Source organism: Pollachius pollachius (genome assembly GCF_949987615.1).
Source record: "Pollachius pollachius genome assembly, chromosome: 6".
In the NCBI taxonomy this organism is placed as follows: Eukaryota; Metazoa; Chordata; class Actinopteri; order Gadiformes; family Gadidae; genus Pollachius; species Pollachius pollachius.
The window spans coordinates 13,854,786-13,876,304 of record NC_136939.1 but is presented as its reverse complement, the minus strand read 5'-3'; the positions used below and the strand labels follow the sequence as shown (position 1 = coordinate 13,876,304).

The window sequence follows — 21,519 nt, the reverse complement described above, 5'->3', positions numbered from 1 at the left end:
GTTGCAGCGGTGAACGATTGTGACAGGGTTTGGAGAAGACTAGTGTTAAGTGTTTCACGGTGTTGAACTACACTTTTAAAACGACTACAATTTGAAGTTAGGTTACTTTTAATGTATAAACAACTTATACTTGCTTTATTTTTTATATTACTAACAACATTGAGCATCCAGTCCTACACACAACAAATAAATATAAATAAATAAAATAATAATAATGACAAACAATTCTGATAATAACAATACTAATACCAATAGACCATTATTAAGATATATCGTCATTAAGATATATGATTTAATTGCTCAAACAAAAACGATCATTAATCACCCCAGACCATCTTAACATAATTACATTTTTAATGTTTCAATGCTGCTTTTTCTTTCCAAAAGGTGAATGCATTTTACATGTGTGCAGTGTGCACCTACATAAGAAAGTACCTGCCATCTTTTGTGACAAAATTTTTCCATTGCATCTACCTCTACTACTACTACTACTACATAATGTATAGTAGGCATTCCATCCCTAAATAAGATGCATTGAAGGATTATCCAAATAAGAAAAAAAAAAATAGTACAAAGATTCATTGTCTTTATTGCACATTGGTGTAAATCATTTTCATATTTGGGTATTTAATGAAAAAGAAAACATTCAATACATCATCCTTTGCTATGATGAACCAACAGAACAGCATGGCACAGCCTCTCTGGGGGAAAGAATTGTCTCCTTCCACACTCATAACCGTCCGCATCAAGTTACTCCATAGCATTGCAAAATCAATACCAGCAGTACCAACTTTCATACGCAATTCCATCTCGCTGTACCTCTACGCAAACTGCTCCTCAAAACACAATGTCTGTTGTGTTTTGAGTATGCATTAGTATTTTTGTTTTTAAATCGTTTCTTTATTTCAACTGGACCTGTGAAGACCTGGGCATACGCTGTGAAGGCGCTTGATAGCGACCATGAAATACATCTGGCTGCTGCTGCTGTCTTCAGGTAAGACGCTCTGTATGTTGTTTTGAACATGATAGGGATGTTGCAGGAGGAGAATCCTGTTCAAATATAACTTTTTTTGTGATATGTGACAGTATTTATGACGTGTTCTTTGTTCTTAATACTGCTTTTGGTAATTGCCTTAATCCCTTTCGTTGTGTTCTGTTGTGTTTCTGCCACAACAATGTATTCATTCAATGATATAATTCATTTTAATATTATTTTTCTTCTTCTCATCTTCTTTACCTACTATTAGTATAATTGTTTGTTTGGTTGTTCAGAGAATGAGAGTATGGTCGTCATATAATATCACGCGTATTTGGTCTTGACATTGCTGTTTTATCCTTACTAAAATTGTGTTCAATTGAGTGGCACATTTTTGCAATTCCTCATTATAAATGTTCAGATGTTGTCATGGTTGACAACAAATGATAAATGACATGACGTTTTCCTCCATATCTCACTTTACCGGAAAGAAAAGTGTTGACCATGTTAGTGAATGAATAAACCCTCAGATAACCCAGGTCTTGTTACCCTCCTGCTTAAGTGGCCTGTGTGCCCGAGAAGCACAAGAGGTCCTCCCTGAACCAGCTGACGAGGACCCTGCTGCGGGGCTACGGCTCTGGGGTCCGGCCCGTGCAGAACTGGACCAGCCCGACCGTGGTCTACATAGACCTCATCCTGCAGTCCATCCTCAATGTGGTACACGCTTAAACAGCTTCAGCATTTACAGATTCATTTATAGAGATTACAATTCAGATTAAAAACTGTTTAATCGCTTCAATACATAAAGAGAGACGTGTGCCAGAACCTAATATGGCCTAGTAGGATTGTAGTACTGTTATACACTTATTTAATTCTTCCTTTCATTCGTCACTTGATTCATTCATCCAGTCCTTCCTTCTTTACTTAATTTTACCTAGGATGGAAAAACCCAGAGCCTTACCACATGTATTTGGTACAGACAAGTAAGTGTATTCTAAATTATTCTAAGTTATTTCTTTATCAAATATAACAGTGTTGGAACTGCAGTATGGTGGTGCCTAATGGAAAATGATTGCATTCAGGATAGGTGCATTCATGTGTGCATTGTTGTGTGTGTGAGCCTTTTGCTGGGAGCACAGCATTGGTTGCACTGACCTTTTCAATAAGAATATCTCATTGAAAATGGATGTTTGCTTATATGCACCGATACAAGCATGTGCAGGTGAATGTATATCTATCCGTCTCAGTCACTTTCCATTTGAGTCTAGGGAACATAAAGACTGTATTTTTTCCTTACAGATGTTTGCTGTCAGCTCCCCTGCTGAGATGTCCTTAGATATCATTGTGTGTCTTTCTGTGCTGCTATCAGATCTGGACGGATGAGTTCTTGGTGTGGGATCCTGAGGAGTTTGATGGAATCACTGAGATCTCGCTGTTGTCAGATGCCATCTGGGTACCTGATGTTATCGTCAGTGAATTGTAAGGGGGAAAAAAATCTAATAATCCAGTATTTATTCCGTCCTTGGATTCCAAAATTAGCGAGCAAATAAGAATTGTAAAGTGGGGACCCATGCATGCAAATAGATGTAAGAATTGCCTATTTTTTCATACAGCTGAATCTGTATTTCAATTGCAGGATAAACATTAAGGGGGGCACACAATTGGTGTTTCCAGGTAGCTTGTATATGGCGTGAACTGCATACAAATGCAGTAACCTACTTTTCCTATGTCCTGAATTCAGATTTTAGTGTTAAGCGTTACTCTTCAATAGCAATGTCCCAATTTAATGATAGTGTAGCTGCAAAGGCTCGACAAAGATGCCAAACCGTAACCTAGCTCCTGAATGACATGTATCTATACGCATTATCCATCACTTTGCATGAATTGCGTTGGCTTAATAGTAAGCCATTCAATAACATTCTCCTGGTGTATGTTTTGGCAGCGTGGATGAGGGAAAGTCCCCTCCTATCCCCTACGTCTACGTCAACTCCTCTGGGCTGGTGAAGAATTACCGGCCCATCCAGGCTGTGCTGGCCTGCAAACTGGAGCTGTACGCCTTCCCGTTTGACAAGCAGAACTGCTCCCTCACCTTCCGCAGCTGGCTCCACTCAGGTCCTCTTTTCAAGGCTTGTATTTTTAGAGGGAGAGAATTGCAGAGGGATTTAAGAATAAATTCCACACAATGCACAACTCACACACTTTTAAGTGAAAGTCTCCATGTGAGACTAGAGAGGGGGCTCAATTCTGATATATTCTTTCGCCAGTCGTAGTTTTACTGAGGTGTTGGGTTACTCTTTAAAGTGACCGAACAAGAGGGCACGTAAGCCCAATCACGGAACACACAATCATAAATGGTGTAGATCTCACTCCATACACGACTGAACACAATGTATCCATCCCTCCTCCAACACACTTTTCCTCCATCCTCTCTAATCCTGTGCTTCTGACACGACCTTCCACCATCCCTCATCCCCACACACTTCCATCATGCAGTTGAGCAGCCGGCTTCTCACTGATTTCCTTTCCTTTACGTCACTGTAACTCCTCCCCTTTCACCTGATTGGCCCGTGCCTCCCATGTCCCGTGTCCCGTCTCCAGTGCAGGAACTAGACCTGGCTCTGTGGAGGAGTGCCGAGGCCATCGCCAGCGAGCAGACAGAGTTCATGAACGACGGGGAGTGGGAGCTGCTGTCCATCCCCTCCCACTACTGGCAGCTCCAACAGGCCGGGGTGGAATACGCTCACATTCAGTTCAATGTGCGTAAGGCCTGCAAACGTTTCATGTGCCCTCCTAGTGTACACGCTTTGTCCGCTCATGCAGAGCCTAGGGGGGAGAATGTCAATATGTTAAGGGTTTTCCTGAAGTCGACTCAATCCACTGTATATGGGGCCTTAGTTGACTTTGAAAATATATATGTAATATGTGTTTAATAATTCAACATCACACACCCCATGCATGATATTTTGTTATTAATGAGAACGAGGTTTGGTCTTTCTTAAGATTCATCATTGTTTGTTTTAGCTGCTGAAGTGAACAAGTGAACATTTAAGCTTCACATTAAAGCATGCCTTGTACATCCACTTCTGTTTTTTCGATCCTTCAAATTAAATCCTCCGCTGTAATCTATTTGCACTCCCAATAAGTCTGTAACTGCCTTGTGATGAATGTAATTGCTTATCGATGGCAATGTTAAACCCCTGGCCATCTGCAGGCCTATCTCTCTCCCTCCGTCCCTCCCTCTCTCCCTCGCTCTCTTTGACTCTTTCTCACACTGTGTAGGCGTTTAAGCAATTTGCTGCGAACCCTCATGGATTCTGGTAGTGAGCTAATGCTAAAAGATGAGACTGGGGTGGTCTGGCTTGTAAAGAGGACAGTGTTTGTGTGTGTGTGTGTGTGTGTGTGTGTGTGTGTGTGTGTGTGTGTGTGTGTGTGTGTGTGTGTGTGTGTGTGTGTGTTTGTATGTGTGTGCCCTTGTGTAGGTGTGTCTGTGTGTCCATGTGTTTGAGAGAGAGACAGGGAGAGAGAGAGAGAGCAAGAATGAGACTGAGGTGGGTGGGGGGTTAAGAGAAAAAGAGAGGGGCTATAATGAGACTGTCTCAGTGGCTGGCTGATCAATGGACTACTTGTTAGTGGCGAGGGGAAATGGGCTCACGGCCCATTGCAGGTGGAGATGTAGTGAGAGAGGCTGTGGAGCTGAGTGCGATGGCTTGGCAGCTCTTTACTCTGCTCAAAGGGCTAAAGGCTTTCAGTTACGGCCTTCTCTCTCTACTCATGGCCGGGAGCTGGCCCACTGGTAAAACTATGCTGATTGTGTGGAGATCTTTGGAGGACTGTAGAACAAGGTCAGTCATGAATGCTATCAGGCACGGTGACACCAGTGCCCAGAATGAGGGATATTATTATCGATGTTCAAAGAGCCATAGCACACATCTCTGATAATTATGAAATACGGCAGGACACAGAGGTGCATTTTTTGCCCAAACCATGCACTTAGCAGCTGGTTTCAATCATTATTTGCTCCACTGGGCTGCTATTTATTTGCAAATCGAAAAGGGGTGACTGAAAAAACTGGTAGACTATTATTTTGTAGAGATTTCATTTCAACCTCTACCTTTTTGGTTTATGGGTTTTTGGTTTAAGTTTTCGTATTAGGGTAAGTGCTTTAGCGTATGGTTCAAGTGTTCGCACATTTTAATTCTAGGGTTTGGTTTGAGGTTAAGGGTTTGGTTTAAGGGTTAGTATTTTGGTTTATAGCGTTTGGTTTTAGGGCTGAGGTTTGGTTTTAGTGTTAGGGTTTGGGTTTAGGGTTGGGTTTTTTGGGTAACGGGTTAGGGTTAGGGTTGTAATACAGAGCCCTAATACAGGATTCTGTATTAAGGTTTAGTTATGGGAAAATTGTAGGGTTAGGGTGTAAAAATAGCAGATTATTAATTAAAAGGGTTAAGCCCTAACCCTACTATCAATATTCATGCTCAGCAGGACAGTCAAAGATAACACTGAACTAGAAGAATTGTGCAATGGTCAATACTCATTTCCAGGGTCACTTTCAGGTGCTGATCAGGCGACGGCCGTTGCTCTACGTGGTGGGTTTACTTATCCCCAGTATCTTCCTCATGTTGGTGGATGTCATGAGCTTCTACCTGCCCATCAACAGCGGCACACGCGTCACCTTCAAGACCAGCACTCTCCTGGGATACACCGTCTTCAGAGTCAACCTGATGGATGAACTACCTGCCACCGCAGTCACTACTCCACTCATAGGTAAGCACTTGGTATGCTGTCAGGGCCGCTTTTGGCTCAGTACGTCTCGTAAATCAACCAGAGTTCCAGTGTTTTTTTTTACATTGCTGGTTTGTCAGCAGGGGCCCCATCACTTACCAGGATGGATGAATGGAAAAATCGGCTCATGTGATTAGTTCAGCATTTATTTTTAAACATTGCTCTTTCTTATTTGTTGCTTTTCACAACAAGTATATATATATATATATATATATATATATATATATTTTTTTTTTTTATGAACATTATTTTATTAGAATTCATCGATTCTACAATATATAAAATCGATGCACTGTATATAGCCAAAGAACCCAATGCGAACCCAATGCCCGGTTCTCTTCCTCCTCACCCCCTGATTCCCAGGGGTGTTCTTTGCGGCCTGCATGGCCTTGCTGATGCTGAGCCTTGCCAAGTCCATCCTGGCCATCAAGCTGCTGCACCACGGGGAGACGGAGGTGCGGCAGATGTCGGTGTCGGCCCAGCTGCTGGACCGCTACGGCTCCCTGGGCCAGAGCTTTGCCGAGAGCATCTTCACCACCGCCTCCACCAGGACGCTAGACGACCTCGCCCTGCAGGCGCCAGGAAGTGAGTGAGCGGGAACATGAACACAAAAAATGAACTCCTTTACATTTATTTTTTATTCGTTTTCATAAATAACAATTTTCTCAGATTGACACTATCAATATTCACACACGTAGGTGTTTGAATATTGTACACACACGTAAGTGTGTGTACAGCTCTACATTCAGCGTGAGAGGGGTGTTAATATACAACATCGTGATTGTAGTTATAATGTGACGCAACGTTAATGCAATCTTAACACGTTGGCTTTGCGACTACAAAGCCAACGTGTTATAGTATCGAAAGATCCAGACGCTCAAAACAAGACAGAACAAAAAAAAGCATAACAGTTTAAAAATTCTGTTTGTGTTCCCCATCTCTATTATGCTAGGCTACGGTTTCGACCGCCTCCCTCCCAGAGAGAGTCCCGTGCTGTCCCTGGAGGATCTCTGGGACGGTCTGAGCTCCAGGCTGGACTGGATCCTCCAGGACCTGCTCTGCCTGCGCCTCGCCCTCGCCGAGGGGGAGAGCGAGGATGCGGCCCAGGGCAAGTGGCTGGTGCTCTGCTCCAAGGTGGACCGCGCCCTGTTCCGTGTGTACCTGTTCATCCTGATCCTGTACACTTCCACTCTGGTGCTGCTCTGGCTCAGCTGGGGCCTGGCCTGACAGGTGTTGAATGCATCGACTGTATGATGATTCAAAACATAGACTGTGTAAGTGTTTAAACCTAAGACTGTATAAGGATTGAAACCATAGTCTGTATAAGGATTTAAACCATAGACTGTATAAGGGTTTAAATCATATACTTCATAAAGATTTGAACCATAGACTGTATAATGGTTTAAACCATAGTCTGTATAAGGATTTAAACCGTAGACTGTATAAGGGTTTAAATCATATACTTCATAAAGATTTGAACCATAGACTGTATAATGGTTTAAACCATAGTCTGTATAAGGATTTAAACCGTAGACTGTATAAGGGTTTAAATCATAGACTTCATAAGGATTTGAACCATAGACTGTATAAGGGTTTAAACCATTGACTGTATAAGGATGTAAACCATAAAATGTATAAGGATTAAAACCATAGTCTGTATAATGATTTAAACCATAGACTGTATAAGGGTTTATATCATAGACTGAATAAGGATTTGAACCATAGACTGTATAAGGATTCAAACCATCTACTGGATTGTTAACAATGTTACAAGCCCCACTTTAGCCCCACTTCGCCCCTTGGATTAACCCAGCGTTTACCACAGCTCAAACCACCTATATGCCATATGTCCCTGGTACTCTCTGATATTGTGGCTGTATCTATATATGTCAGAATTGGAATGCAAATTATATTCTTTCCCTAATCTGTTAATAAAACAGTGTCATCTGTATCTGTGATTATTATTGTAATATGTACACAATATGGAAATATTGGAAAATGTGAAAAGAAAAACTGTGTTTTGTTTATAAATTAGGAAGCCATAATCAATGTGTTTTACAAATTAACAGTTTACCTCACTGGAACATAACAGAAGGACGGAGACTTCAGCATATTTAGGTAAACATGTCATCATATTTAATCCATAAATAAGAAGTAATAGACGTCTCAATGCAGTGTTTTACAAAAGATAAAACAAACACATCACTTTGGATCCAATCTGCATAATACATAATAAATAAATCACAGCCACTCAAGTGTGTGCCTACCCAACCTCTGCCGGCCCCCTAAACCAATCAATAGAGACCATTTAAAGCACTTGGTTCATAACATCCTACCCTTGTGGCTCCCTAATAGCCGTGAGAAATTAATAAAAAGGCACTTCACAGTAGCCTAGTCTCCCCCTGTGGTACTATAATTTTTCCACATTACCGGCATACACCTCTAGTGGATTGTGTTACATGATGTAAAGTTATCTGGCAGAGGAGACAGCGCTGAAACAACAGAGGTACTTCCCGTCAGTGCAATAATAACTTTATTAATTAAGGGCTATGAATAGACTGTGATATAAATCTGCCCATTAGCCAGACAGATTTGCCATGTTTGTCGTTTTGCCATAGAAATAGCTCTTGTGTTTTTTGTTTTAAGTGTTCTAAAATTGTACGCTGTTTCAATAGTTTTTGCTTTAATGTTTTTTCTTTACAGTGGCCAATTCTTACAGTGTCAAGTGTTCAAATCATGTATAGGCTGCCACATTTTCAGGCTTGAACCCAGAGACATCTCTTATGATGCGTTAGAGCTGACCAATGAGCCATCTGAGCATGCCTCGTCTCACCCCTTCAACTCGAGGACATCACCCTTTCAACTCTTCAATGCCTAACACAACTATTTATTTGAAAGACCTTTACAGTTTCTTACATTATATATATATATATATATATATATATATATATATATATATATATATATATATATATATATATATATATATATATATGTATATATCATAAGGACTAGTAGTACAAGATGTTGCATTTCCCCAGCAATAAAAACGTGTTTCCACCTAGTAAAGCATATTAAAATGTAAAATTGCAACATTTGAAATAGATTTAGGCAGTTGGAATTCAGGTCACTTCAAATGAATGACAAAAGCTCTAACATTTAAATTTTTGGGATAGGGTTATGATGCATACATAATAAATATATTCATTTTATTTCAAAGAGTATAATAGGTTATCAAAAGGTTTAAAATGGGACTTGTAATCTTGTCACGTGTCCCATAAGAGCAATCTTTACCTTTATATTCAAGCAGTTGGAATAGAGACTTGTTTACGCTTACAAACTATCTCAAGCGGTGAGTCCTGCCTTGGGGAGGACACACCCTCGTGGGTCCAACGACGTCACATGGTTTTTGACCAGGGAGCCAGCAGCACAGCACAGCAGATATATGCTTCTGTAAACACAGGTCGGCTATAGATTACAAAGTGTATAGCTTAGAAACTTTTAACAGCAAAGATTCTATTTTTCAAACTCGTTCGAAATACGACAAACCAACTCCAGAATGAGACTTTCGGTACCATGGACAGCTCTTGTTTTCCTCCTCGTTCAGGGCGTCCTACCAGCTTCTCCAGGTACGATAACCAAAGGGTTGCGATGCATTTCCAATACTTTTAAACCTTCACGCATGCCAAATAAATCCCCTCCACTACTTTCCAATAGTTAAAAAGATTGGCAACAGCATGGGACGATTTGCCAATGCCACTTTGGTGCGTCTGTCCGAGTTCCTGAGCGCTGGGTACAAGAAAGGGGTTCGACCCGTGAAGGACTGGCGCGACTCCACCTCGGTGGCAATCGACCTCATGATTTACTCCATCCTCAACGTGGTAAGTTTTTATCACTTCAATGTTATCAATGTTATGATTATTGCACGCTACATAAGTTAGGACACGCATACCCAACGCAAAACCAACCAAGTTGGGATCGATGTCGATAACGTGTTTAGCTCTGATGGATTAACACGCAAACACGTTGTAGGAACTTTTAAGTCTCATTTTGGTTTTTCGACCCCCTTATTTTAGGATGAAAAGAACCAGGTGTTAACAACGTACATTTGGTACAGGCAGGTAAGTTATTGAAAGCAATTCCACAATACCAATTTAAAAATGTCCTAGCAATAATGAAATCACATTGCAAAACAAAAAATTTATGTTCATTCCATACGACTACATACTTTATTTGTTGTGTTGCATGCGTTAGGCATGGACTGATGAATTCATGGTCTGGAACCCGGAAGACTTTGATGAGGTGAAACAAGTCTCTATTCCAACTGCCAATGTGTGGGTGCCGGACATACTGATCAACGAGTTGTAAGTATCCTGTGGAGAAGTTTAGGACCAAATATAGACCATCTCGTTACAGTACCGGGTGTATACTAGTGTAGGTAAATAGATGAGGATGAGTACAACATGTATATTTATAGTATTGCATGTGTCACATTAGAAACAGACTGCTCTGTGTCAAATTACTGTGGATAACAGTAACATACTAACATATGTATATTATAATAATTATAACTTCATATATTTACAGTATTAAATAACAGCTGACTATTTCTACTATACTATCTGTTGAAATGCTGTAAATTAAATCATAGATCAATTGTGGGTGCGGAATGTCTTTTTGAATAATATTTCATATGAATATTCAAACACAGATTGAAGGGAACAGCCAGTAAAATGTCCCACCATGTTGTTATTAGTCACCTTAATGTCCTTCACACTCTGAGAAATCTCTTTGCGTGTGTCGGTCTCCCTCTCTCTCCGCAGCGTAGACGTGGGCAAGTCCCCGGACATTCCCTTCGTCTACGTCACCCACGAGGGCCTGGTTAGCAACTACAAGCCCATCCAGGTGGTCACTGCCTGCACCCTCAACATCTACAACTTCCCCTTCGATGTCCAGAACTGCAGCCTCACCTTCCAGAGCTGGCTCCATACCAGTATGCTCATTACCACTTTCATTAAATAAAATCAATCAATCAATTTTTTTAAATCAATTTTAAAAAATCTTTGTGAAATCTCCCAAATAACAGAAATTCTCTTGTAATCTTTGCGTTTATATAATTACAGCAGGAGATGTTAAATTATATAGATGTCCCAAATGAAGTCCAATATGGATACTTTGTCTTAGATTAGGGAGTTCCTAATCTTATTGGACTGGACAAACCCTGTTATGTCAAACCCTGTGGATTTCTCTGTTCCACACAAACGTTTGAGATCTGAGGTTGAAAGAACCTCTTTCAGGATGGCTCCCCGGGCAGCAGCGCCTGTTGTGATCAGCATGCACGCACATGTTCTGTCTACATCCATCTGCGCCGTTGTTTTGAAGTTTATTTGAATCTGGACACATATCATGTATTTTGATCAGTGAAATAAGAATAGGGGGGGGCAATATCCAAAGGAAGACACAAGGGGAATACTGATGTTCAAAGATGTTCAAAATACACAAAACTCTTGTGTAGGTTTACAAATTGTCACAAATGTTTTGCAGAGGAATATTGTAACCATTATGATAATTCCTTAGTTTCTAGTGAGGTCTTCTGCCCACACATAGCTCTGTTGAGACGCCTCTCTCTGTAAAAGAGGAGAATCAGAACGCCAATCTGTGAAGTCAGATGAAAGAAACAACGGTTTGATGTTTTGTCGTAGATCATTCCAAAAGATAGTCACGTTTTGCTTGACTTATGTTATGTCAGCAGTGCTATGTTGACAAGGTTACATATGTTGTCCATCCGATTATGCCTGGTGTGCTTTTAAAACTGGGTTTAAATGTCATCACATTTTTGCCTACCTACAGATCTATCCAAGTATTTTACTGGACCCATCTATCTACCTCAATATATACATATTCTGTGTCTTGTACGAGGGGTGTCAAAATATAAAAACTATTTGTCAAAAAATCAATACTCGATTTCAGTCCTAGAAATATAGGGAAAAGTGTTATGAGTTCAGAGGGAGAAATATTTCTTTACAGAATAAAGTCAAGGCAACAAATTCATGCAACCAAACACATTTTTTAAAGCTATTCATAAATTACAGTTTTGATTAGCAATAGAGAAAAAAATGTAATTCTATAAAGTGTTGCAGTATTTTTTCCTAACAAAACCGGCTTGATTATAAACGTCATTAACTCTGCCTATTGCTCTCTCACTATTGGCCTTATTCACCTAGTAGCCAGTTGGTTTCGGAAACCTTCTAGAATCTTTGGGGAAACCATGGAAACTCAATCAACATGCATCTAAATGCTGCCTGGGGAAATGGAACGCAGAACTAAAAACAATGCATTAATGAGTTCACGGTTCACCCAAAAGATTCAAGAAGTTTCTCCACCCAATTAACCAACATGGCTATCAGTGAATAAGGTAGGTTGCTTCGCTGTCTGGTCGCTTGTGCCTCCCCACTGCAGTCAAAGACATCAACATCACGCTAATGCGGAGCCCCCAGGAGCTGAAGGAAGACCACAGCCTGTTCATGAACCAGGGGGAGTGGGAGCTGCTCCACGTGCTGTCTGCCTACAAGTCCTTCAGCCTGGACAACGACGACTACTATGCCGAGATGAAGTTCCACGTGAGCTCTTTGATAATCAATTTATTTTATTCAACTTATTCCGCTGAAGAAAGACAGAGCATGGCGACGCTAGAGCTAAAAAAGTGTGCCACTTTTGGAGACAAATCTCAAGTGACATTCTTTCTTTTACATCTAATGCTAAAAAAAAGAACTTACATTTCTACAACTACATATTTTCCTTCCTCCATTTATCGTATGTTTTTAAACCTTTTAAATACACAACCCTTGCCTACCCTGGTCAGCTCCTAAACCCAACCATGCTCAACCCTTGCCTACCCTGGTCAGGTGGTGATCCGAAGGCGGCCGCTCTTCTACACGGTGAACCTGCTGCTGCCCAGCATCTTCCTGATGGTGATGGACATCGTGGGCTTCTACCTGCCCCCCGACAGCGGGGAGAGGGTCTCCTTTAAGGTGACGCTGCTGCTGGGCTACTCCGTCTTCCTCATCATCGTGTCTGACACGCTGCCCGCCACCGCCATCGGAACCCCCCTCATAGGTACGTGGAAGTTAAGCCGTTAACGTCATATAACGCATAGTATGATGTTCGTTGTTTTCCAACAACGGGACAGCCGTTTATGCTGCTTGTACCACAGTTACCAACAATGATAACATATTAGTTATTTTTTTTATCAGCTTAATAATCTAAATTAAAACATGTTTCCACAGTGCATTGTTTTGATTATTGTTGTATTTGCAGTACATAACAAAGAGCTCTTAAAAACGCATTAATGGTTTCCCGTTAATGAAAAATCAACCAATTCACCAACCGATTAATGTTCTCCTGTGCGATACCTCTTTCCAGGAGTTCTGTTACAGTTTCTTTCCACACAATATTTTCTCAATGGCAAACAACACTGTCTTCACCAGATAATATCCATAATATTTACACTTGATTTTTTCCTGTAAGGAAAAATGTAGAAGGCACAGACTCTCACAGACTCTATCGCTATGGAGACATTTTGCAGACACTAGTAACCAAAGCGATTAACAGTGACATTTTCTATTCGATACATTATAATTATTGCGCACAGGTTTACAATGCAGTTGCATGTTGTATCTAACATGGCCCCAGGTACAACGTGGACCTTTGGGTCTGACTCACACCCTACCTGTTTCCTCCCGCCTCCTCCAGGCGTGTACTTCGTGGTGTGCATGGCGCTGCTGGTGATCAGCCTGGCCGAGACCATTATCATCGTGCGCCTCGTGCACAAGCAGGACCTGCAGCGGCCCGCTCCCGACTGGCTGAAGCGGCTGGTGCTGGAGAAAGCCCCCGTCCTCTTCTGCATCCACACCAAGCACCGCCTGTGCTCCATGCTGTCCACACACTCCTCCTCCTCCTCCTCCTCCTCCTCGTCCTCCTCCCAGGCCGCTTCCGACCTGGAGCGCTTCAAGGAGCCCGGCTACGGGAGAGGTGACCCGGGGGGCATGATTGGAGGGGTTGTTTTGTTTTAAAGGGACTTCATAGTGAATTGAATGGTAGGGGAGGAGAAGAAAAGAGAGAAGAGACGTTTTCACACGTTCCGTCCTCCACCCTTATGATACACGCCTGTTCTCTGAACCTGGCGAGCTCGCCGTTCGATTGCCCTGGTATGATCCACATTTCATCACATTGGCGCAGAACTGCAATTGAGCATGCAATGACCATGCTTGCAGCCATTTGAACCTGAAAGTGACTTTATTTACTAATAATTGAATAACTTTAAAACTAAACATGACTCATTTGTTATTTTTAGGATATAACAATCGTCATTTTTGTTTTATATATATATTCTTAATTTTTTGGTCATATCTGAAAAGAAGATATCCCCTAAGAGCGTGGTTGATCTCAGTCCAACTCCGGCTAAACAGAAGGCTGATCTGCCCTCCATGTATTCCAGGGCCCTGCTCTCTCCACCACACCTGCGAGATGGGCCATACGGGGCTAGTGGGGCTTGACGGACTGGGCGGCCCCACCAGCCACCACCACCACCACCCCCCTCACCTAACCGAACGGGACGGGGGGGGTCTCCTGGGGGGCCTTGGCGTCCCGCCGGTGGTGGACAACATCCTGCAGGAAGTGACCTCCATACGCCACTTCCTGGAGAAGAGGGACAAATGCCGGGAGGTCGCCAAGGAGTGGCTGCAGATCGGCTATGTGCTGGACGTGCTGCTGTTCCGGGTCTACTTGGTTGCCATGGTAGCGTACAGCCTCACGCTCGGCACCCTGTGGTCGGTGTGGCAGATCGTCTGAGGATTACGACTCTTTAGCGCGCAGAGCCGAAGCGCCCCGCCCCGCCGAGGTTGTGTGGAGCAGCAGGCCACCCGAGTAGCGATAGGGGAGCCCCGGGGGGGCGCTGGGGGGTACAGCGGTTAGAGAGTAAGAGGTGTCATTGCGGCCGCAGGCTACTTTACTTAGTCATGCACACATGTACAGTGCTCTAAGAAACAGGGGAGGACAGATGGAGACATGGGCATCCAGGTGGGATTTCAGTGCGTAGTATACTCGTCTTCACATATTCTTGTATATTATTGTTGCCGCCGGATACGCTGATGTAAGATACCGGTGATGAGCATAACGACATGTTAGATGACTGATTATCTTTAAATATTAACAAAAAAGCAACCACAACGATATCCCATAGGAATTGTTTTGCTGGGATTGCAAACAGTGTTTGGAGAATTATACACACTGTACATAACAAGTCTGACGCTAAGGCTGGATTAAGCTCACTCTGGATATAATTCATGCTATTCATTAACTTGATCAACCCGGTTTACCTATTAAAACCAACAAACCATATTTTAGCCTACTATTCAATTTTGAAATCAAGAGAGGAAATTGGTTGTAAAAGGGCAAATGATGTGTGTACTTATTATCTACTTAACTTAACAGTGTTGTGTCGTGTTGATACAATCCATATGTTAATCCTGGATGTGAGCTTTTGTATTATGCTGAAGACGAAGCCACAGCCTCCAGCACCCAATGTGTTCAGGAAGAGTTGTACCACACTCAATATATTCTTAAAAAAAATAAAGGCTTTTCTTCCCCAAGCTTACTGACATACTTCCAAAAAGTCAAAACACAGGTCAGTTTCATTACTTCGAATTTATTAATTCAAAAAATACTTAGTTGAGAAAAAAATAACTCTTGATAAGCCATACTTATGTGTCCCTATTGTATCAAAGACTTTCTGGATATTGGTCATTAGCGCCGAAAAGAGACATCATAATGAGGCACTTTTGACATGGCTGTCAAAAGTGTATCATTATAAGGTATAATGACTTTCAATTGCTTTTACAATTTTTGCATAGCACATTTTCTGCTGATTTCCTTTGTGAATGCTTCCAGTTAAGTGTGTGGTTAGGAGTTTATGTATGCCTAATCATGTTTTGAATGAATAAAAATACATGAATATGACACCATGCCTATGTAAGTGCTTGCAAAGTCTTTCTTTGTAGAAGCCAATCATGTGTTCTTTTACGTTGGGGGTCATTCACTGGAGAGAGAAAGCGAGAGAGCGCGAGTGCAAGAAGAGAGAGCGAGAGAGAGAGAGAGCGAGAGAGGCAGCAAGCACAGGAAAGACATAGACAGACGCAGAGAAAAAGTTAGCGAACAATACAACCGTAAAAGTATGTTTACACATGGACCCAAAACATTACATTTCATAACACGACACCCAGGACTCTGTCTTCCATTTGGCTCCAACCTCTGTGTGTCCTCCTATTAGGCCGTATCCTACACGCGGCACCCCATTCTGGCTTTGTCATTTATAAGCCATTAACCGCACTGCAGCTCTCCACACCAGTGGCACGGCTCACCCACCCACAGCCACATCCATTTGCCGACTCCAATTCCCTGCTAACAACGGCCTTGGCCCCGCACACAACGCTCACATGAACTCACAGTAAAGATTAGCATGTAGCTCTGAAAGCATTACGACGGGCGAGACGCGGGATTCGTTAAACCGTATTGACAATTCCTCTACATAATTAAAGTAAAATCTGCTGTGCAGTAAATGGGTGCATTCATCTCGAAAAAAATCCATCGGGGGCTCCACAGGGCATGGAGAGGGAACACGGGGCCCATGGTTTAAAGGGGAACGGCCATTACGCCGACGCGTTAATGGATTCAACAGAGGACCCTGATGTGGCTTTGTGTCGTAAATGTTCACTTATCGTAAATGTGAACTTATGTTATGGTAGATTTGGGTCCAGGATTTAGGAGGTTGGGTTTAGGTTTGGACGGGTCCAACTTAGTTAGGGTTAGGTTAGGGTTACTATTCTTTTGCACTCCGGAAGCAAGAGAAGGTCAAATAAAAAATGTAATGCAATAGGCTACACATCCAAAGGGGTGTGTAGCCTACTATTTTATTGCACATAGACGAACAGGCCTCCTTACTTTCAATGGCTGCTTAAAACATTTCACCATCAACAACCAACCCTTTCATTTATTGAAAATGGTGTTCAGTTTTATTTTTCTTCACTGGGAGATTGCCACCCCTTCCTTCGGATAAATATAGGGATAATATTATTTTTTCAAAATACAGAGGGATTTTTTTTAAACGTGCACATATTTGTAATTCTCTCACTGTTGTAGCTCAGCTATCAGCTGCACACCAATAACAGATAGGTCTTTGATGCTGCCATGGTCTTCTCCTGAGTAAAACTAGTATTACAAAGAAGAATCCCTGTTGAACATGTGAGAGCCTTTATATTATTAATACTCTGAATAGCTTGTCATTATGCTGCTACTAATTGTATTTATATTCTAATCCTACCTCTTGTGTTGGGTGCTGGATGGGTGGAATGAAGGAATAATTCCCCAGAGTAAACAATTTAATATTTTTTCACTGTAAGACACTGGTTGCAGGTTGATGAAACACCCAAGAGAACAATGCAATCGACCTAAAAAAGAGACCAGCAGAGGAACAGGTTGATAGGTTAGTGTCGCGGAGAGCCGCTAGATGGCGCCCTCACCTGAGGATGGTCTGTTTTCATTGTACCACTGTTTTTTATACACTAGGAATACGCTCAATTCTTACCAGCTCCTGCTGTAGCAGGCTATATCTTCATGCCGATAATTGTATATCGGACTACAGAAAACATCAACAGGAAAACAAAACAAAATCAATAAATGAAGTTCATCAATAAAAAATAAAAAAATTGAAATATTGATTTGTAATACTATGAATAATAATACACATTTAATTTTAATTTTTTTTAATTTTTATTTTTTAATTTTTAATACTGAAACATGAGTCGTGGAACTTTCTTAAGGCTACTGAGATGGCAACATAAGGGACATGGCTTCTTCCCAGAAGACAGAAAGCATCGTTATCATGTATTACAGTAACAAATCCCATTTACCCTAAGAAATTGATGATAACATGTTGTTTGCCTCAACTAAGAAACATGTTGTTTGCCTCAACTGTTTGGCTGTCAACTAAGAAAAGAGACAATAAGAAAAACCACAAATCATTAGAGTCGCTCAAATTAATACTTATTTAAGCCAGCAGTTTGTGTTTGTCTGTGTGTGTGTGTGTGTGTGTTTGTGTGTGTGCATGCGTTTGCGTGCGCATGTGTTTGTGTGTGTGCATGCGTGTGCGCGCACGCGTGTGTGTGTGTGTGAAAGCCGGCTACCCCCTACAGATCCTGGCTTAGCTGACATGACAATCCAAGAGGAATTTGGACACGACCGGACACCACCCCCTACCTCTCTGATCACCGCCCCCCCCAAACACACACATACACCCCCCCACCCCCACCCTCCATCTAGTGTGGTCTCTTTCACAAGGGCACAACTGTCCTCTCTCTCTCTCTCTCTCCCTCTCTCTCTCTCTCTCTCTCTCTCTCTCTCTCCCTCTCTCGTCCCTCTCTCTCTTTCAGATCATATCTGGGTCAAAGAGCAACTAAAGATGGGACCCCTGGGTTCCTCACAATGGCCATTCAAAACACACACACACACACACACACACACACACACACACGCACGCACACACTAGCCTACCAATGGTCAATACAGTTACCCCTGCTTTTTTCGTGCAGGACACAGGAAAACCATCCACAGGAAAAAAGAGAACAAGGAAGTCTGCAGGACATCAGACAAACCTAAACATCCTCACAAATCACTTGTCTGTTTTCCTTACCCTCCTCTTCGTTCATCTACTGCTTTACTCACGCAACAGCTGACCAATCGGGGGCAAACGTGCAGTTCAAGAAATATTAGTGCAAAGGTTTCATGACCTTTGACCAATCTCACGTTTCCTCCCCATGTGTTTCCCTGTGACACGCGGCAGGTTCGAATGAAAGGGAATACTAGACATCAATATTCATAAGGTCGTTGGACGTGGATATGAAAAAACGCTCTGGCCGGGAAATCCCCCATTGGGGTCTTTTGGTTGTATGGTGGGCTGCCAACAGTCTGCTGCCCACCATGTCGCTCTGGGTCTCGGTGGTCGAAGGCATCAAGCCTTTCAAACGATCAAGAGATTTGAAACGTTCAATAGGAAGGAAAGGAAGTCCGATACCATACTTTAAACCCCCATATTGTCAGCCTCACCGCCTAATTGCCTAAGTCATATTTTAAGGTTCATCTTGTATTTAGCGTCAAAAATCAAATAGATGAAATAGGCAGATCATGATTGTGGAATGTACAAAGCACTCGGATTGGTTTAGGATATAGCCTACGAGGCACAATGAATCAGCAGTGTTAGGAGAGTAGAGTCAGGTTAGCAATCACAACTAGGCCAAAATATGACTGACGATATGCTTCAATGCAAAGTCTCTCCGATAGACTGAGAATGGCATTTTGAACTTGAGCCTATCCTGATATCTTGTGAAATTCCCCATTGATATGGTGCCAATCTATCCATATCGCCCATCTCCACCCATCACCATCATCACCCCTCACCCCTCACACATCACCCAACACAAACAGCCCCCTGGTGACGCCCCGGCTCCCAGCCATCCCCCCTGCTGCACCCTGGATCATGGTAGCTCCCATGGGGATCAGAGTGTGAGCGTGACAACTCATTGTACCTGACGCGACTCCACGCTTTGGCCAGGTTAGTGGGGCAACAGGGGAACACACGCACTGCCACTTCATGTTAAACACTGCATATAGAAGGAGGAGATGAAGAGAAAGAGGAGGAGTAGGAGGATGAGAAGAATAGGAGGAGGAGGAGGAGGAGGAGGAGGAAGAGCAAGGCGTTCCTCTGTACTCCATCCAATACTTAACCGCGCAGGGCAGGCTTTAGGGAGACTTCAATTTGACTTAAAGGATATCTCTGCAGCGCCTGCAATATCCCATGCTTTTCCTCCTCAATTGCAAGTCGTATCGGGTTAGGCCAAGCAGAGCAGAGTGAGGAGAAGCATGTCCATAACTCTGTGTCGGTATTGAGTTCCTCAGAAATCAAGTGTAAATACACAATGTTGTAAGGACTGGAATGCTATGTCGAGGAATCTCAGCGGGGGACGGTTTGGTGTTTATAAACAGCGATGTATTTACAAGCCCAGCCAAGTGTCCACATATTTTGGTGTGTGGATGGGAAGCGGTGAGTATAGTGCAATTTCTGCAAAGTGTTTTGAGGTCACGGCCGCCTTTTCGTAAACCCTTGTGCCGATACTGCTCGGGACTCTGGGAAAGCAGCACATGGTTTCCACGGAACATTCTGGATTATTTAAAAATTCACTGACTGACTATAATTATCAATTTATTTAAAGATTTGGTAAGCATCCAAGCTCTGCTTTCTTTGCTCCAAAATGGATTTAAATGTATGATTCATTATAGTATTTTTATAACGCTTTATAGCTCATTGAAATATTAAGAATTCCGGCCTTGATCAAATCTTTTTGTGCATTGATAATGATGCTGTCTGTAAATCAGCCTTTTTATTTGGTACTTCACCCACTTCAATCTTATAAAAATTAGGATGAAACCTAAATGGATTTTAATAAACCAAATAAAATAAAACATTTTCAGGTATATAAGGCATCAGGTATATGCTATAGCAGCATAATTTTCCTGATATTGATAAACAAATCTTTTTTTATTTTTCATTATATTTGTTCATGTTATGAATATTGTACATATAATCATTGTAACAGCTCTATAAAAGAAAGACAATCAACTATAAACCAATTGATACTAACCCATACAAGTACAAAAATAATAAGAATAATCATATTAATACAAATAATTAATAACTAATTATATCACATGATTGCTTTGGCAAAATGTTTTTTAAATATATTTTGTACCGGTAGTATGTTGCATGTTTATATTTAATAAGCAGTCCTGATTTTGATGGTGTACACTTAAAAAGGTTATTTCATAAAAAGTGTTGATGTTTTTATTTTAATTTCAGATACTGCAAGCTGTTCCATCTAAATGTTTCTGGGATTAACCAAAGAGCAGTTTCAGTTAAATGTTGTTCATATGGATCAGACTGGATTTCCTTTAATAGCCAGAGGAAATGAATATAGCAAAAACATAGCTACATATTTTCAATGATTATATTTTTATTATCATTAGTGAAGATGTTTTGATTTTGTGAATTATTTAATTGAATAATAAAACATCAACATGTTTTTAGTGGAAATAAACACACATCCGCAAATACACACTTGACATTGATGAGTAGTGATATGTCTTGCTTCTAAAACTTTTATACACTATATCTGAATGTGCAATACTAAAAACACTTTTTGTTCAAATTTCTGAGCCCAAATAAAAAAGCCAAGACAGACAATCTGAAGTCTATTTTTAACTGCAGAAACAGCACAATAAGACGTTTTGTGTTTAATATAATGAAAATATTGTAATACGTGAATACATAAGTATATCCACCACAACAGGATGAAGTGTCTACAAATACAATGATCTACAGCTAGTATTCTAGAAGATTAAATGGTGTATGTGTGCTTCAGTACCGAAGGCACAACAACATTGACGACAGAGAAGAGAACCTGCAGCATTAAATCCTTTATTTTTCCTTTTTTATTTTTTTTTCACACTCCATCAGAGAACACTGAAATGTTACAAAGAGATGTGTCTTACTCTACGTGGAAAGAAAAAAACAAAAAACAAAAAAACAACAGATCATCCTTTTCATTATCAACAGACATGGATGTTGCCATAGATTGGTGGCACAGCTTAACAGGAAA

The 21,519-nt window shown here is 41.5% G+C and overlaps 2 protein-coding genes across 2 annotated transcripts; both read left to right on the top strand.

Moving 5' to 3' along the window:
* Window positions 1–960: 960 nt before the first annotated feature.
* On the top strand, window positions 961–6,982 carry htr3b (5-hydroxytryptamine (serotonin) receptor 3B; the record flags this gene model as incomplete). Its single annotated transcript, XM_079738771.1, has 9 exons — window positions 961–994; window positions 1,539–1,693; window positions 1,915–1,959; window positions 2,346–2,455; window positions 2,919–3,088; window positions 3,575–3,732; window positions 5,527–5,737; window positions 6,119–6,340; window positions 6,708–6,982. The coding sequence occupies 9 exons, from the start codon at window positions 961–963 to the stop codon at window positions 6,980–6,982; spliced, it is 1,380 nt and encodes a 459-aa protein (XP_079594897.1).
* A 2,332-nt stretch (window positions 6,983–9,314) lies between these two features.
* On the top strand, window positions 9,315–14,605 carry htr3a (5-hydroxytryptamine (serotonin) receptor 3A; the record flags this gene model as incomplete). The annotated part of the gene is made up of 9 exons (XM_079737807.1): window positions 9,315–9,384; window positions 9,473–9,636; window positions 9,832–9,876; window positions 10,010–10,119; window positions 10,579–10,748; window positions 12,215–12,375; window positions 12,661–12,871; window positions 13,508–13,786; window positions 14,253–14,605. The coding sequence occupies 9 exons, from the start codon at window positions 9,315–9,317 to the stop codon at window positions 14,603–14,605; spliced, it is 1,563 nt and encodes a 520-aa protein (XP_079593933.1).
* Window positions 14,606–21,519: the final 6,914 nt, after the last annotated feature.